At 38.6% G+C, this 19,809-nt stretch overlaps 1 protein-coding gene across 1 annotated transcript in view; it reads left to right on the plus strand.

Annotated features, from left to right (window-relative positions):
* Col24a1 (collagen type XXIV alpha 1 chain) overlaps positions 1-19,809 on the plus strand; it is a 269,283-nt gene that overhangs the window by 65,176 nt on the left and 184,298 nt on the right. The window contains 6 exon segments of the mRNA XM_037207167.1: positions 13,352-13,405; positions 15,061-15,105; positions 17,921-17,974; positions 18,053-18,097; positions 18,340-18,393; positions 18,603-18,656. Of these exon segments, the coding sequence (XP_037063062.1) occupies positions 13,352-13,405; positions 15,061-15,105; positions 17,921-17,974; positions 18,053-18,097; positions 18,340-18,393; positions 18,603-18,656 (306 nt within the window).

Here is a 19,809-nt window from a genome sequence, read left to right on the forward strand (position 1 = left end):
TTTTGGTTGTTTACTCCTTAGAGAATTATAAAATTAGATAATGGGTTCTGTTTAATTCAAAATGATAGTTCAGGGGGCCTGGAGAGATGGCCAGCAGTTAGAAACACTGGCTGCTCTTCCAGGGGACCTGCTTTTGATTCCCAGCATCCACATGGCAGTTCACAACTATCTATAATTCCAATCCCGGGGAATTCAACACCCTCATCTGGCCTTCGAGGGCACAGTATGCATGCTATGCATAGACATACGCACATATAAAATTCCCATACTCATCTAATAAAAATAAATAAATAGTCTTAAAAACAGAATTCAAGAAAGTGTAGAGAAATAAGATGCAATGCTTTCTGGGAACTTTTGTTCTACTCTTCTTCACTTTGTAAAACTGGCAAAGGTTTATTGATTCAAAATACATGCAAGATTTAGATCCTGAGATTTATATTTGAAAAACACACAAATCCAGTTTTTCCTATTTTTTATAGAAATAAATTGTTTGATACTGTAACATATCATGCTTCTTATATGTATTCTTTCTTATTCTTACCACAAAGTGGCCTGGCAATATGTAGAGAGCAATATGAGCAGTTAGGGTGAGTGATGGTGTAAAAGTTGAGTTGACCAAGGTACAGTGGGCCTCAGTGTTCTAATGCCATCCCTCCTGTGAGCTATGGAATAACATTGTTTCTGAGCTTACTTTTGGGAGGATGTTGTTACAAATCACATGTTGACACAGTTGGCAAATGATCACTTACTTCCCTGAGTAAACCCAAACCATGAAATTAGCTGTAGGGAGCCAAGTTCGTGATGTCTGCCTCTTTTGTTGTTGTTGTTGTTTGATGTGATCATAGACTGACAGTGAGATGAATCTTTTCTAGACATCTTAAATATACAAGTGCTACTGAAATGGACACATTTAAAAAAGGATGTGTTGTTTTGATTATTCAAGAAATAATTACAACTGAGGTAATTATCATTCAGCTTCATATTGTTTATTTTTAACTTAACATTTCTGTTAAAAGTTACTTCTGTTCAAATCTTACTTTCTAGACCAGCCGTCCCACCAGTGAAATAGTGTCTGTATGCAGTGTTTACATAGTTAATTCATATTTGTAACACAGTATTTCTTCAGAATTTTTGAAACCAAGATTATTACTTTGAAGTAAGTTCATTGTTTTTGTTAGGAATTTGCTGTACTTCAGGGTCAAGTAGTATCAAAATGGTTATTTTAGTAAATATACTCCTTGGTCTTGAGTTGTTGGTGCTTGAACTTTGCTCTCCTTCCTTTTATGAGCTGTTCCTGCTGTCAGGATGGAGAGTAAGGCTCATGCTGAGCAGTGTCCTTAATTAAAGACCTTGTGTAACACCAACCTCATTTAGCCTTCCTTGTGTTAACCCAGGCTCTCAGACATTCAGATACAATAGTCCTTATTACTTCTCTACTGTTTATGTGTTATAATACGATGAAAACTTGAATACTAGAGGATAGCCCCTGGAACTCAAAGCATTATTAATAAAACTGACATTTAAAGATGGACAGGCCCAGGAAATGTGTCCTGTGCATGCGTTTGCACTCTGTGATCTGGAGTCAATGACTGTTCATTCTCCAGAGATCTCAGATGGGGGGAAAATCAAACAAGGTGGCAGGCAATATTTTTGAGTCAGACTTTTAAAAACTCCATGGTGCTGTTCTGTGATACATACTTCACTCTATATATGTGAGGTGCATCTTGGAACAGACCTGTGATGAATCTTATTCTTTAAATACTCAAAGCATCCATTGATTTCAAAAGTAACAATACTTACAAAAGAACAATATAAAGAATCAATGACACAAAGAGTTGGTTCTTTGAGAAAATCAACAAGACAGACAAGCCCTTATTCAAACTAACCAAAAGGCAGAGAGAGAACATCCAAATTAACAAAATCAGAAATGAAAAAGGGGACATAACAACAGACAATGAGAAAATCCAGAGAATCATCAGTTCATACTTTATAAACCCATACTCCACAAATTGGAAAAATCTAAAAGAAATGGACAATTTTCTGGATAGGTACCACATACCAAAATTAAATCAAGACCAGATAAACAATTTAAATAGACTTATAACCCCCAAGGAAATAGAAACAGAAACTGTCATTAAAAGTCTCCCAAACAAAAAAAAAAAAAAAGGCTCAGGACCAGATGGTTTCAGCACAGAATTCTACCAGAATTTCAAGGAAGAGCTAATACCAATACTCTCCAAACTGTTCCACATAATCAAAAAAGAAGGAACATTGCCAAACTCTTTTTATGAGGCTACAGTTACCCTTATCTCCAAACCACACAAAGATGCTACAAAGAAAGATAATTACAGACCAGTCTCCCTTATGAACATTGATGCAAAAATACTCAAAAACATACTGGCAAACCAAATCCAAGAATGTATCAAAAAACTTATCCACCATGACCAAGTAGGCTTCATCCCAGAGATGCAAGGATGGTTCAACACACTAAAATCTGTCCATGTAATCCACCATATAAACAAACTGAAAGAAAAAAAACATGATCATTTCATTAGATGCTGAAAAAGCCTTTGACAAATTCCAACACCCCTTCATAATAAAGGTCTTGGAGAGATCAGGAATACAAAAAACATACTGAAACATTATAAAGGCAATTTACAGCAAGCTGACAGCCAACATCAAATTAAATGGAGAGAAACTCAAAGCAATTCCACTAAAATCAGGAACAAGACAAGGCTGTCCACTCTCCCCATATCTATTCAAAGTAGTACTCCAAGTTTTAGCTAGAGCAATAAGACAACAAAAGGAGATCAAGGGGATACAAATTGGAAAGTAAGAAGTAAAAATTTCCCAATTTGCAGAAGATATGATAGTATACATAAGTGACCCCAAAAACTCTACTAGGGAATTCCTACAGCTGATAAATACCTTCAGTAATATGGCAGAATACAAGATTAACTTTTAAAAAGTCAGTAGCCTTCCTATATAAATATGATAAATGGGCTGAGAAAGAAATCAAAGAAACATCACCCTTTACAATAGCCACAAATAATATAAAATACCTTGGGGCAATGCTAACTAAGCAAATGAAAGACTTGTATGACAAGAACTTTAAGTCTCTGAAGAAAGAAATTGAAGAAGATATCAGAAAATGGAAAGATCTCCCATGTTCATGGATAGGTAGGATTAATATACTAAAAATGACAATCTTACCAAAAGCAATCTACAGATTCAATGCAATCCCCATCAAAATCCCAACACAATTCTTCACAGACCTGAAAAGAACAATACTCAACTTAATATAAAAAAAACAAAAAACCCAGGATAGCTGAAACAATTCTGTACAATAAAGCTCTGAAGGCATCACGTACCTCAATCTCTTCTATAGAGCTATATTTATTGCTATAGAGCTATAGCAATAAAAACAGCTTGGTATTGGCATAAAAACTGACATATGGACCAATGGATCAAATTGAAGATTCTGACATTAATCCACACACCTAGGAACACCTGATTTTTTACAAAGAAGCCAAAACTGTACAATGGAAAAAAGGAAAGCATCTTCAACAAATGGTGCTGGCACAACTGGATGTTAATATATAGAAGATTGCAAATAGATCCATATCTATCTTCATGCACAAAAAAGTGGTTCAAAAACCTCAACATAAATCCAGTTATATTGAACTTGATAGAAGAGAAAGTAGGAAGTAGTCTTGAACACATTGGCACAGGAGACCACTTCCTAAATATAACACCAGTAGCACAGACACTGAGAGCAACAATTAATAAATGAGACCTCCTGAAACTGAGAAGCTTCTGTAAGGCAAAGGACATGGTCAATAAGACAAAATGACAACCACAGAATGGGAAAAGATCTTCACCAACCCCACATCCGACAGAGGACTGATCTCCAAAATGTATAAAGAACTCAAAAAGCTAGACATCAAAATACTGAACAATCCAATTAAAAACTGGGCTACAAAGCTAAACAGAGAATTCTCAACAGAAGAATCTCAAATGGCTGAAAGACATTTAAGGAATTGCTCAATATCCTTAGTCATCAGGGAAATGCAAATCAAAATGACACTGAGATACCATCTTACACCTGTCGGAATGGCTTTTGTTGGAGAGGATGTGAAGCAAGGGGAACTCTCCTCCACTGTTGGTGGGAATGCAAACTTGTACAGTCACTTTGGAAATCAGTATAGCAGTTTCTCAGAAAATTGGGAGTCAATCTACCTCAGGACCCAGCAATACCACTCTTGGACATATACCCAAGGAATGCTCAATCATACCACAAGGACACATGCTCAACTATGTTCATAGCAGCATTATTTGTAATAGCCAGAACCTGGAAACAACCTAGATGCCCTTCAGCCAAAGAATGGATAAAGAAAATGTGGCACATATGCACAATGGATACTACTCAGCAATTAAAAAAAAAAAAAAAAAAACAATGACATTGTGAAATTTGCAGGCAAATGGATGGAACTAGAAAATATCATCCTGAGTGATGTAACCCAGACTTAGAAGGACAAACATGGTATGTACTCATTCATAAGTGGATACTAGATGAAAGGCAAAGGATAACCAGACTACAACCCACAGCTCCTGACAGGCTAGCTAACAAGGAGAACCCCAAGAGGGATGCATGGATTGCCCTGGGAAGGGGAAATGAATAAGATCTCCATGAGTAGACTGGGGGTGAGGGGGACAATAAAAGGTAGGGGATGGGGGATGAGAACATAAGGGAATAGGATGGTCAAGCTAGAACAGGGACGGAATGGAAGAGCAATGAAAGAGATACCATGATAGAGGGAGACACCATGAATGCTAGGAAAGTTCCTAGAAATCCACAAGGATGACTCCACCTTAGACTACTAGCTATAGCAGAGAAGTTGCCTGAACTAGCCTACCCCAGTGATCAATTAGTGAATACCCTGTCATCATAGAGCCTTCACCCAGTAACTGATGGAAACAGATGCAGAAAGTCATGGCCAAGAACCAGCCGAGCTCCGGAAGTCCGGTCAAAGAGAGGAAAGAGGGACTCTATGAGCAAGGGGCATCAAGACCATGATGGGAAAACTTATAGATACAACTGAACCAAGCTAGTGGTAACTCATGAACTTTGGACTGATAGGTGTGGAGCCTGCATGGGACTGGACTGGGTCCTCTGCTTGGACGAGACCATTATGTAGCTTGGTCTGTTTGAGGGACCCCAACAATAGAAATAGGATCTGTCCATGGTGCATGAACTGGCATTTTGGAGCCCAATGTTTATGGTGGGACACCTTACACAGCCTTGATGCAGGGGGAGGGGCTTGGACCTGCCTCAGTTTTGTACAGGGCTTTTGCTGACTCCCCATGGGAGGCCATATCTTTTCACAGAGGGGATGGAGGGTGGGCTGGGGAGGAAGGCTGGGGGGAGTGGGAAGAGAGATGAGGGAGGGATCTGTGGTTGGTATGAAGAATGAATAAACATTTCTTAATTAAAAAAAAAGAAAAATAGTAAAGGGAAACAGGATTGGCATATATTTGAAAACTGTAGATTTCATACATTATACCTAAAACCACGTATTTTTCAGTGCAGTTCCCAAAGTTCGTTTTGTAGGGCAGCAGTCAGATGTTAATTCTAACGTTGCTTTTAGAAGAATTTACAGGGCTACTGGTTCGATTTACCAACAGTGTGTTTATTGTACTAAGCTGTGTGGTGTCAACATCTAAAAAATGTATACCACAGCTGACTTTCCATGACTGAAGGCAAACATGAAAGGAGATAACATTGACTCTCAATAACACCCAGACAATAACCATCAAAAAACAAAACAAAAAAAAACAAAAACCAGTGTTTTAGGCTGGAGAGACTGCTCATTCAGTAAGGGCTTTCCTTGCAAGCCTGAAGACCTGAGTTCGATCCACAGAGTCCATGGAAAATCCAGTACAGAAGTATATGTGCTGTGGGATGTTCTGTATGTCCTGTGGGAGCCCTTCTTGGGTTCTTTGTGGCGTTACCCAGCAGGTCCGCATAGAGGATGATTAGGACCATGGGCCTGAGTGCAGGTGTCTGAGATGGTCTGCACTTGGCTGTGCTGGGGGATGGTCTGTATGTCAAGTTGTTCTGATTGATCAATAAATAAAACCTGATCGGCTGTAGTTAGGCAGGAAGGATAGGCGGGACTAATAGAGAGGAGAAATAAAAGGACAGGAAGGCAGAAGGACTGACTGCCAGATGCCGCCAGCACAAGAAGCATGTGAAGATGCTGGTAAGCCACGAGCCACGTGGCAAGGTATAGATTTCTAGAAATGGGTTACTTTAAGATATAAGAAAAGTTAGCAAGAAGCCTGCCATGGCCATACAGTTTGTATGCAATATAAGTCTCTGTGTTTGCTTGGTTGGGTCTGAGCGGCTGTGGGACTGGTGGGTGACAAGGATTTGTCCTGACTGTGGGCAAGGCAGGAAGACTCTGGCAACATATATGTCTGCAATTTCAGTGATGGTGAGGTGGGTAGAGACCCAGACCCCTGGAAGTGTGGGAGCCCACTAGCCTGGCCTCTGTGATGCACTTCCAAGACAAAGAAAGACACTGTCTCAAACAAAAGGTAGAGGGCACCTGAGCACCGAGGTTGACCTCTGACCTCCACATGTGTACTATGAAGGCACACACCTGCACTTGCATGCACACACTTACACGCACATGTGTGTACGCACACAGACACCAAAATTCTTTGAGATTTCTTGGACTTGAAAGGACTAGGTTACAAGTAATCAGATCATGTTACCTTTAAAGTTTGGGAGCATGACTGAACTAGGTTTTACTCCTGGGAAAATTGATACCCTTAAGGGATGTTTATTTTTCTAACTATAGAAAAGAATTCCCCACCCCTCCACCCCATCTCTTTCTCATATAGCTTTCTGTTGGAGGAGTCTATTTAAAGTAAGCTATGTTTTGGCTTCTAACCCCAGTGTTAGGAGTTTGGGAGTATAAGTGGTCTGTGGAGCATCTGTTATTAGTGTCTATATTTAGCCCATGGCAATCTTAAACACATAGAGCACACTATCTTCTCAATGCATGCACTCTCTGGAGAAGTCACAGACAGTATTTTCTTTGCTTCAGGAAAAAGTTACAGTTCGTTGGGTCATAAAGGAAATGCTGAGATATTTTTGGTAGATTGCCATTAATTTTCCAACGATTTCTTCCTCATTCAGGAAAAAAAGAGCTATTTTCTGGTTTCTACTTTATGGAACCATCTATTGCAACCATATTTGGCTAACTGCCGCATGACGAGTGTATAGAAGATTTCAGACTCCAGGGCTTTGAATTTGCTTCATCCACAGGGCTAGGAAAGGGACACCCACTGCTCATTTGGAGAAAATCCAAAACAGGGCATGATTTCACTGGGATGTGACACCAGCAGGTGGAGAGTCAGCCGAGTGATTATGTTCAGGGCTGATAACAGATGGAAAATGCAGAGTTGTTTGTAGGTCATCAAAATGAAGCATAAGTAACATACGGCGGGCAAGTCTGGTGTTTGAGGCTCTGTTTTCTTTGAGAGAAAACAGCAAGAGTGGCAGATGCTGTGTCACAAATATTTTTTGAGATGAGGGGAAGGACAATGCCAGTTCTCAGATCAGGAGCACGAGGTGATGACCGTTCTTTAAGAACAAGGCAGAAATGACTCTGAAAATGGAGGTATGGACTAGCAAAGCCTACCTGGAATGATTCAAAGTCCTATTGAAGTCTACCATCAGCTCAACTGAGGTGCTAGGTTTCACCTTTGACTCATGGCTCAAATTGTCCTAGCTGTGTGAAAAAAGAGGATGTGGAAAGTGGGTATCACAGAGCCAGCCACACTCCAGCCTTGATCTGTGGTGATCTCTTTCCTCCATAGAGGACTTTTAAATGACAGAAATAGATGTGCATGTGTAGGATACACAGAATTAAAGTCTACAATGTAATTCATCTTTCTAATTCTAGAGAAATTATTCTGATCTCTTTCCATTGCTTTGTTTTAGAAAGATATACCTCTCTATGTACTGGTATGACAGCTTAGTGTATTTTTATTTATAAAATATATTATTACCATATTTTATTATCACTATTTAGTGATAATTTTTATTTATTTCTACTTTAAGCTGAATATATTTAAACCTTATGCTAGATAGAAAAAAGTATATTATATAGAAGTATTTATATTGCTTTTATTTTTTAACCCTGTAATGTATAGTCATTATAACCATTTAATGATTATTTTTCTTATTCTATGCATATTATTTTTATGATTTCCTTGTAGAACTAGGAAACTAATCCTTTTATTGAACACTCTCAGCAAGAAGTTTTTCATTGTTCACACATATCTAGACACACTGCAAGTATCTATGAGTGATCTAAAATATAACACCACCAGTATATTCAAGCAGATGTGATGTTTCATGTTTGAAAACTTCCATGTTTGGTGACAGTATCATTGTTAGACTCGAGCTTTAGGAGGCTCTGTGGATCACAAACAAACACAAGAAATGTGTGGCAAAAGCAGATGGGTGGCATGCCATTTAGAATTCAGTGCCTAGCCCTACAATTTTAGACACCGCTGTTGTTACAGTGTGTTAGTTATTCAGTGCTATATGAGAAATAACTCCAAGTAGGTAATCTTAAACAACAACAAATATATCTTGTTATAGTTTCCTTAGTCATGAGCTTGAAAATGGCTTGTTGGAGTTGTCTAATTTATGAGCTTAAGGTTAAGACTGGGTAGATGTCATAGTCATCCCAAGGCTTGACTGGGCTGACAGGATCTATCTGTAAGGTGGTGTGCTTACTGGCTGTCTGGGTAGATGCTAGTTGGTAATAGAGCTCTGACTTCCACAAGGCTCTGTGGGGGTCTTAAGAATGGGAGTTCTTCTTCTCCTGAGATGGGAGACAATGAGTCCAAAGTAGAGAGGCTGCAGCGTCTTTATTAGGACTGCTTCCTATATCACTCACTGCCACTTTTGTTTTCTGTGCATGATAATAAACACCAGCCATAATTTGACATGGAAGGGGTCTATACAAGAGCAGGACTGTCACATATCAAAGAACACTGAGGTCCATCCTTGTGACTGGCTGTCACAATTTAATACCGTGTGGGCCTCAGAGACATTCTGAGCATGTCTTCTCTGAAAGCCTGGAATGCCTGAAGGTGACATTAATTTTAGACACAGTAATGGCTTAAAATTATAATGAGGATTTGGTCATACAGTAGAAACAATACGGAAGAGGAATGTTAAACTAATTGTATAACTGAGTCCAGTGGACTTTTACACGTTCAAATTGTGGTTCTTAACAATTCAAAGTTTCTGTTGACTGTTTCCCATCTATACTCTTATTTTTGATCCCAGGAGTTATAAAATTAATGTGATAGTAGCAATAGGTATATTTACAAATTCACAAATATTTAGCATCAAAAAAACACCCAATATTTTAAATCTGGATTTATATAGATATTACATGCAAATTTTCTTCAAAATTTTATCATTTACCCTCTCCACTGGAAAAGATATAGACATGAAATGCTAGAACGATAAAGTTTTAAGGATACAAATATTTCATAAGATGAAGGCAAAACTGATAAAGGTAAATAGAAAATTTTAACCTGTTTAATTTTCTTGCTCATGGACTTGAACTTACACTGAAACAGCAGCAGAAAATCTTCAAACCTGTAACAGGCTTATGACTCTAGAAATAGTGAGTGGACTTAATAACCTCTCACAAAATGCATGAGCAAGGCTTTATAATTCTCTACTTAAAAATTAAACTGGTAGTCTTATTAGTTTCCGATTTCTGTTGCTGCATAACAAATGCTACAAGTATGGAGGACTGAGTTTCATGGTGTGGATCCAGACACTGCCTAACAGAGTCTTGTACTCACATCATCAGGTGGCTTTCAGGGTGCCATCAGGGCTGCATTATCTGGAGGTCTGACTGGCAGAAAAATCTTTATCTAAGCTCATTGTGGTTCTGAGAAGTTACTCTCTGAAGTTGGAGAATTGAGGGTTCTGGGTTCTTACTAGTTTTGGGGCATAGACCACCATCAGGCCCCGTAGCCTATCAGCCTCTAGAGGCCAGCCACAACTCCTTGTCATGTGAGATTGTCCACCAAAGCTAAAATCATCAAGCTGATCAGGGATATATCTATTTTCATGGTAGTAAGAATTTTACATAGATTTTGTAGTATAATTACGCAGTCAAATCCATCACTGTTGCTCTATGCTAATTGTTCAATGAAGCAAGTCACACATATTAGTCACAGTCAAAGAAGTGTGTAGTGATCACAAAAACAATCTCTATTTAGTAGCAATTTTTAATTGATGATATACTGATGAACATGTATATAGAATAAGAAATAAAATCCATTCTTCATATCTATAATAGGGGATGTTTAATGAATAATAAATATTAAAATCATAAAATAGCTACCAGTCATTTCAACTAAACTGCTTGAGGGATGAAGTTAAGAGTCAGCAGCTAGCATTTATAAATGTTGGACAGTGACCAGAGGTAAGCAGGAAAGTTCCCTTGTGTTGCTGCTGCTTGAAGGATGTCTGGGAATTTTAACAGGCGAGGAATTGACCACAGTCCTTTCTCCATTTTTCCCTCTTTTTTCTTCTATAGGGAAAATCACAAACTGTGGGAAGTTACTTAAGAGAGTAACTTCTCTCCCTGGACTGTGGTGGGACCGGGTTGTGGGGGGAGGTGGTGGAGGTGGGCGGTGGGTATAGGTGTGTTAAGTCAGAGATGGCAGGCACTTCATTTAGTCAGTCCTGAGTGAGTGTCCAAGAATGTTTGTTGGTACCCCAGCTCTGTTCCTGGCTTGTGGTGGTGGTACGCACGTGGGGTTCATGTGTGTGGAAGTGGTTAGAGTTTCTACAGAGGCCAGAGGTTAGCATTAGGTGTCTCTCTCAATTGCTTTCTACTGTATTTTGTGTAACAGGGACTTAGAGCACTCAGTTTGGCAACACTGTCTAGACAATGAGTGCCGAGGAGGTCCACGCATCTCTACCTCCCAGTGCTGGAGTTAGAGGCATGTGTCACCCAGCTCAACTTTTCACGTGTTGGGAATCTGAACCCTGGTCCTTTGCTTTGCATCAAACACCTCATTGCCTGAGCCATGTCCCGATTCTCTGTTTTCAGGACAACTTATTGAAATATAATTCACATAACACAAATTTCACTCCTTTAAGTTTGTTATAGAATTTCATAGGTTTTAGTGTATTTAGAGTTGGACATTAATCATGTTCTCTAGTTTTTAGAACATTTTCATTACCCCTCAAAGGTAACCCAATGCTCTGAAGCTCCTCCATCCCTCCTGTTACGTCCACATCTCCACTTTGTATCTCTGTGAATTTGCCTGCTGTGGACATTTCACATTAAGGGAATCACCTACTGTGTCCCACTTTCCTAATTATTTCACTGCAGAAAAACATTCATCATCTCTAATTTGTCAGATTTATGCAACACTTTTCCTCTTTTGTTTTCATTACCTGGCTGTCATAAATACTTTCAGATAGAATGTATTAGCTCATTGTACTAGCTAGTTTTATGTCAACTTGACACAAGTGGGCGTCATCAGAGAGGAAGCAGCCCAGTGACCTGAGTTTGATTCCTGGAACCCACAGAGAGCACCAATTCCACAAATCAGCTCTCTGCCCAGCATATACGCACCATGGCATGTGTGCCCCACACACATTATGGAAACACAACACATGCACAGACCCAAAAAATTTTGATGACAATAATGGTGGTGATGATGATGATAATGAAAACTTTTTTGAAGTGCATTTTACAGTTCAGAAGGATCAGTGGTACATCATTATAGAAAAGCCTTCGCATCCAGTACTCAGCACAAGCACCTGGGTACTGAGTGATTCTGTAAGAGAATTCATGTTTATTGTCTTGTCATCCTTCAAGGCTTTACAGTGTGGAATTCTCACGAGGTGTTTCACACTGTGAACATCTTATGTTTGAGGTGCTTAGGTGTGTTGTGTCTTCTCTTATAAAATTGTACTTCAAAGACTGAGTTTTCATATTTTTATCCCAGAATAATGAGCTGTTTGATAGAGCATTGTAAAAGGATTCTTAAATTAGACTACCTTTGTTTGCAGTCTAACCGTGGACCAAGAACTTACCTTTTCTGTACTTTAATTTGTTCAGATACAAAATGAAGACATTAGGATCCATGAAATAGACCTGCTGTGAAGATTAGAAATACACACATTACACTGTGTCTAAAGCCCGAGATATGGAAAGTACTTGCTGATAGGCACTCTCTGGTTTAGTCTAGGGACCACATGGGACAGCAAAGGTAGCTAATGAATTAGACAGAATCTTGCTTATGTTCCCTCTCATTCAGTGACTATGTAATAATAAAAAATTCTGTCTTTACTATTTTATTCTTATTTGTACAGTATGAGGTATATAAAATAATGTTCATAAAAATATAGAAATACTGTGTTTTAAAATCAATGAAACTTAATCCAAAAACTGGATTACAGATAAGGATTTAGGGAATTAATTTTTTCTGTTTTACTGTGTGTGTGTGTGTGTGTGTGATGCACGCTCATGTGTATACGTGTATGTGTGTGTGCTCACACATATGCACTCACATATATGGAAGCAGACAAGAGGTATCATTCTCAGTGGCCATCCACCTTGGTTTGGTTTTGGTGTTTGAGACAGGATTGCACGCTGGCCTGGAGCTCACCAGCTTGGCTAGGCTGGCTGGCCAGGGAATCTCAGGGATCTACCTAACTCTGCCTCTCCAGCACTGGGATTATAAATGTGTGCCACCAGGGCTTTTTCACATGTGTTGGTGCAGCATGCATCCTACCAACTTACTATGTCCCCAGACCCAGGAAATACATAGTTTCTGTTACAAAATTCTTAACCTAGGCACTCTGCATATATGTTATAATTGTATAGCTTGATCCTCTTGTGGAACTCCTAACAGCGAGAACAGGGCCCATCTCCGACTCTTTTACTGGCTTTTGGGACCCTACTCCTCATACTGGGTTGCCTTGGCCAGCCTTAATACATGGGAAGTGTTTAGTCTTACTGCAACTTGATACACCATGTTTTGTTGATACTCATGGGAGACCTGCCCTTTCCTGAACAAGAACAGGAGGAATGGATTGTGGGGTGGGGCCAGAGGTGGGTGGAGGAACTGGGAGGAGAGGAGGGAGGGGAAACAACAGGATGTAAAATAAATAAAAGAAAAAAAGAAGTTATAATGCAAAAAAAAAAAAGGAAAAGAAGCCCGTGAAATGAGTTCTTTGTATATTCCAGCTTTGACAGTGGCATTCTTCGTTTCTCTGCAGGGCTTTCCAGGTGACTTTGGAGACAGAGGCCCTGCTGGTCTGGATGGTAGTCCTGTGAGTACCTCGTGATGGTCCATCCTGACAGTTTCACATCACTTATGCTCTGTGGCAACTGCATGTGGCATCCTTATGAGCATATTTACAAACAACGCAGCTGGGCAGTCTCCACACCTCTGTGCACACTCTAGTCTGTCACTTTTCAGTGTGAGAGATAACCCAGAGTTGTTTGGATATGTGACAGTCACTAAAATCAATCACTTTAACCACGTTTGAGTCACTTGGGTAAATATGACACAACACTGACCTTTGTATGTGAAGGCACTAACTGTGCTCCTCAGTTCTGCACAGAGGTCTTCCACTTGGGGTTATTCATATCACTGTTCAGACTGGAGAAGAAGTGCCTTTCAAGAACTGTTGCATTGCCTCAAAAGAGTGGTGATGGTGTGCTGGGTTTCCACACTACAAAATAGCATGCTGGGTTTCCATGCTGCAGGATAGCATGCTGGGTTTCCACACTGCAGGATAGCATGCTGGGTTTCCACACTGCAGGATAGCATGCTGGGTTTCCACGCTGCAGGGAAGTTGTTCTCACTTTTTCTCCTTCTGAAGAATCTGTGCCATATGTGTATTATTTTCATCAGATTTTCGAATGATTAGAATCAGTGCAAAATTTGTGTATTCTAAATTGTGACTGGTTCCTATATTTACTTGTACATGAGTCAGTATCACAAAGTCTATAAACATACTTTCTTTTTAAAATTCTCTGTCCAAGTTAGCATAGTTAAGTAAGTTGGTAGGTTTAGCTAAGGTTTTGCTTGTGTCTAAGCCATGGGATTTAAGAGAAAATTAGAACTGAATCAGGTTAAGTTATTAAATATTTGAGTAATATTTTGAGTAGAATATTTACCAACTTTTTCATGCCCATAATTCTAGGGGGATCTAATTTCAAGTGTAATGAAGTAAGCATCATTTAGATTTTAAAATATTATCTATTGAGTACTTACCGACCTCATGTGAATCCATTATTTAATTGTTTAGCAATTTTATATCCCTGGGAGCTATTAAAGCTGGATTCAGCATGTTTAAAACATGCTCTGCAAAATATGTTCTTTATTAAAATATATCATAATTATTCTTGAATATCATTTAAACATTTAAATACAAAAGTAAAGTAGATGTTTTAGTGCAATTTGTAGTTTTTTTCAATAATTTATCATGTATGTGTTTCAAAATGTAAATCATGGCATACTGAGGGAGATCATTCCTTTCCCTCATTCCCTGTAAATTTAGTGACACATCACGTTATGATTTTTATGATAACAAAATCAGATATTTCTGTTTTAACATTAAAATAAAGGTAGAAATTTAAAGCAACATTCTTCAAAAGATGTGACTTTTTTTGGCCATCTGAGAATACTCTTCTAAACTCTATATACTGACCATCTGCCCTTTTGAATATGTCTGTAATGTTGATTATTGATTGTATTTTCTTCTTTATTAAGTACTTATAAGGCATAGAGAATTATATACCCTAACCTAGAGAGTAGTTTTAACATCTCAAAATACTTTTAAAAGAAGAAAGTACTTTCTGTTTTTCAATGGAAGTCAATTTTCACATTGTTTCCTGGAAATATGTGTCATCATTTCAGAAAATCCCTCAGCAGATTGCAATCAAAATGAACACATTTTGTACATTTCTTTCATAATAGGGACTTGTAGGTGGCATTGGGCCTCCTGGATTTCCTGGTATTACAGTGAGTATCACTAAATGTCATTTTTATGAAATAGTTTATTACGTAATTTAAATTGTCAGATGTTCTTTAAAAACTTAGTCAAATGAGTTTTCATGTTGTTGCTGTATAAACCCAGTTTAAACATATTTCTCAAACAGACAGGAAAATTAGACTAGTAGTATAAATCAAAAAGATAACTGTTGCTTTTGTGTAAGCTAAAATGGCTTTCTTCTATAGATAAATGTATGTATACATAGATAAATCTATGACTGTCTTGTTAAAGGCACTAGCAGGACTCAGTTTCTTCAAAAGTGTAAGACATAGACGAGACACTTCCTGTGAGAATCACCTTTACTACCCAGTTGAAGACCAACAGAGGCTCATGCTTTCTTCACCCACTTTTGGTGTGCCATGCTGTTGGTTACCATTGCTTTCTTAACTACTCTAGTGATATGCTCACCTAGGAGTATGGTCGGCATGGTTGAAAAGTCCAGAATTTGGTCCTTTCTACAATGCATTCATATGAACTTCTATGAAGTGACTGATGACTCCTTTGTCTAATATAATGAAGGTGTGCTTTTGACCTCTTTCTTTGACTCAAAAGTTCTCTGCTGTTTATAGCTTTGTGGGTTATTCTTTCTTTCACCCCTGGTGCTAGAGCCCAGACGCCCTCAACTAGGTTCCTATGAGTCTTCTGTCTGTTCAAGATTCTCCCAGCAGGGACTACAGTAGGTAGGGAATAGCAAAGGACCTTCAGATTCCCTTGATGAGCTGAAACTCTCATAAAGTCATCGTGCATTGCTTTATAGAAGGCGATAATTTTTCAGGACAAGAATTTGACACATAATTTCTGGTATGCTGATATAATGGCCCTGTACTTACTACTCCATTTTTGCCTTATACTATTCTGTTGTAGTGAGTTCTTCATAGCCTTTTTTCTTGATATCTCTTGATCTTAGTGATGATTCTTTTAGAATCACAAAAAAAGTAAAATAAGATATCATGAATTCAAAATACATTCATCTCAAAGTGCTACATTAAGCATTTGGAGACAAATTTAACTAAGACAAAATTTAAGAATTCTATATTGTTTGTGAAAAAAATAGCACAAAGAAAGTCTTTTTGTTTATAAAATGACTCTCCAGCATTAGATAATTTCTGAACAATTCCAAAATACAGAAATTTATTGTGTGTTTTAAGCTAATATCAGCTTTAAAGATGTGAACTTTGAATAAACTAGCCACTGTAGTGACATGAATGACTGTTTTCTATTGGCAAGTTTGAAATTGTGAGCAGTGATTGCCCTTGAATATTTATTAAGCTGGAAAGTATTACTCTTTGCTGCTAACAGTCCCATACATTTCAGGACTAAACACGTTGGGAATAATTTGTCTCTGGTGTACTTCACAGACTTTAAGACTCTTCCAAAACTGCCAGTATCATGTTTTCCATTCTGAAATTTGTATCATGTCAATGTAGACTACTGCCCATGCAGTAAGGAAAAGTTGGGAACTAGAACTCTAGAAATTGCTGTATAAAATAAAAATATATTTTAAAGTTAATTCCTTTAGTATCCACTCCACATTTTATATTGAAACTGTTATATCACATTTATTAGGTTGAGTCTAGGGATAGGGTGGAAAATGGCACATGTGTCTGCTCTCAGCTAATTACAGATTAAGAGACTGGGGGAGACATGTACGAAAGGATTTGGTACTGGTCATTCTATCTTCAAAGACTTGGAACATATTATGAGGAAGAATATGACTGGGGGTGGGGAGTGGACATCCTGGGTGAGTGTAGGATGCAGAGGAGGAAGAGGAAAAGGAAGAAGTGGGTAACAGAGAGGGGGATAGAGAAGTGTGGTGGGTATCTAAAAGAGAGGGCAATGATGCTAGCTTGATAATTTGAATTCTAGCTTAAACTGGTGACATTTTTAGAATCTCAGAAACAAAAGTTTTGGTTGTTGCTTTGCTTTCAGAGACGTGGTTTCCCTGGATGAGAACCCTGAGAGCTAACACGCTCACTGTGAAGCCAAGGCTGGCCCCAGACTCCTGAGTGCTGAGGTTACTGGTCTCAGCCACTACACCTAGCTTTGAATTTTTGTTCTTTGTTGTTTTACAGCTATCCTCTCACTGTGTTGCTATGTTGCCCAGGCTGATCTTGAATTCTCCAACCCTCTTGCCTTATCCTTCAGAGTGGCTGGAGGTATAGGCATGGGCCAGCCATGGTCACATATACAACTTTCTGACCATTTGAGAACTGTTGACAGAGGATTGAACTAAAGTGGTTATCAGGATGGAGAATGACAAGGAAGCCAGGACAGAGTTATGAGAAGCAAATTTGGGTCTCAACACCAGAAACCTGTCCTCTCCTGCCTAGCTATTGACCATTCTGCTCTTTAATAAACCAGTCAGATGAGGTAAAACACAGACATCTTCACAGTGTACAAAAGATTATCCCACAACAGCTAATAATGAATAAAATAGAAAGTTGAGCTGGTTGATTAATATATTTGACTATTTGAGAGGAACTTAACACTAAAATATTTCTACAAGGGGTTAATCTGTCTGGAAAAAGCTGCAAATCGAATGTCGTGAACAGAAGGAACATAAGAGCTGAGTGGAGGGAAGGGTCTCACTAGACCAGACTCGGGTAGAATCAGGAGGAAGGATGGGATGCCTAGAGTTTAAGAGTGGAGTATTGCTTTAAAAAAGAAGAAAGGTTGCTGGAACTGGGAAAAATGTTTCCAGTTCATTAACTTTTTTTTAACTGTACCATGCCCGCTTTCTAATCCTAATAAGTGCTTAATGATATCTTTCCTATCATTCCTCAGGGAAGTGTTGGTCCTGCAGGACCAACTGGACCCCCAGGAGCTCCTGGTCCAATGGTATGGCTCTATTTGCTTATTACTATTTCTCTTTAACTTCTCCATGATGTCACAAAATATCACTTTTTGTATTTTTAGGGCCTCTCAGGAAATAGAGGAGCACCTGGAATCAAAGGTGATAAGGTGACTTCAATATTATTAACATTTTCACAGAGATAATTCCACCCCCCAGCTGGTTATTATGTTCATGTCAACAGAAATTATTAAATATTTTGGTTTTATTCATAGGATTTAATTTGTGCTATATTAGTTTTTCTAAGAAGTAGGGAAAAATCATAGAGTTTTTCTTCTATAATGAATACTTGCCTTCTTGTGTATCACCATACTTATACTGCTTTGTCTCTCTGTGAAATTGTGCTTCCTAGGGTGAACAAGGCATGGTAGGAGAACCAGGAAAACCCGGGTATCCTGGAGACAAGGTACCTTTCATACCACTCATTTGATAAAAATGAAAAACTAAATGCATTGATTTAAAGAAAGGAGGACTTATTGTTTCAGCCATGCATTTTGAAAGGCTATGGTATCAATATGATGTTTAATTCTAAAACACATCCATGAATATTTGTAGAAGTATACAAGCAGAAAGTTTTCTTTACTATAACAATTTCCCTCTAATTTCTTCTTCTAGGGCACCATTGGGTCACCAGGACCACCAGGGATAAGAGGAAAGTCAGGACCTTCAGTAGGTTTGAAACTTCACTTTGCTTTTTGTGATAAGCACAGAATCTTGATGCTGTTAATGGTATTGGCAGGATGTATGGCATGAGGTGGATGCCTACCAGCCTCACATCTCTCTCCTCAGTCTTAGGAGATAGTGGGCCCACAGGTTTTCCGCACGACTTCCATAGATTGATTCATACCTTGTGTCAACAACAAAGCCATAAAGAAAACAAGGAAAGCTTAAGTTAAAAATAGACCTCTGAATGTTTACAATGGTAATGGTCTTACCTAAGCCTTATTCTTTAGGAAGTGCTAGGCATTGTTGTAAGGATTACATATTTGATTTAATAGTCACAACGATCCTATGAAGTTGGCACTATTTATTTTATAGATGAATGATATTAAGACAGAGAGTTAATTAACTTGCATGAGGTCCCATAGTCGGTCAGTGGACACCTGAGTGAATGTAGGTAATGAGGTATGCCACAGCCCAGACTCGCAATCATGGTGCCATGCTGATTTAGAGCTTCATATTTTAAGGCTGTTTTAAGATGCTAATACTTGCCAGGCAGTGGTGACATATACCTTTAATCCCAGCACTCAGTAGGTTGATCTCTGAGTTCAAAACCAGCCTGGTCTACAGCGTGAGTTCCAGGACAGCCAAGGCTACACAAAGCAACCCTGTCTTTAAAAAGAAAAAAAAAGTTAATGTTGTCTATAGCTATAAAAAAAGTATCATAGATAGAAAATTGGATATAGAATTAAAGTTCACAATAAAATATTAAAATTACATTTTCCTGAGCACTTTATTAGACTCTCTCTAATTCTACCCCCTTCTCTCAGGAAGCAGGAATATGTTTCAGAATTTAGCACCTTGTGAATATTTCCCAGGAATTACTTAATCCAAAGAATACTTTTTACACTTTGTCCAATGGCATGCCAATGGATGACCTATTTTTATTTTCCATTAATCTAATTGACCATGTGCCCGTCCACCCTGAAGTTGAATCTTGACAACTCAGCAGTTCCTAATAGGGCAGGAGGGTTGGTCAAGATGACAGCTAACAGATTAAAGGAGCCTGAACTAAGCAGCAGGGACTTCCTGGTGTCTGAGGTGACTGGTAAAGAAGGCCAGAGCCTTCCTTTTTCTTCCTTTTTTGTATTTTGATGATTTT

The sequence above is a fragment of the Peromyscus leucopus genome, chromosome 6 (assembly GCF_004664715.2).
Source record: "Peromyscus leucopus breed LL Stock chromosome 6, UCI_PerLeu_2.1, whole genome shotgun sequence".
NCBI lineage: Eukaryota > Metazoa > Chordata > Mammalia > Rodentia > Cricetidae > Peromyscus > Peromyscus leucopus.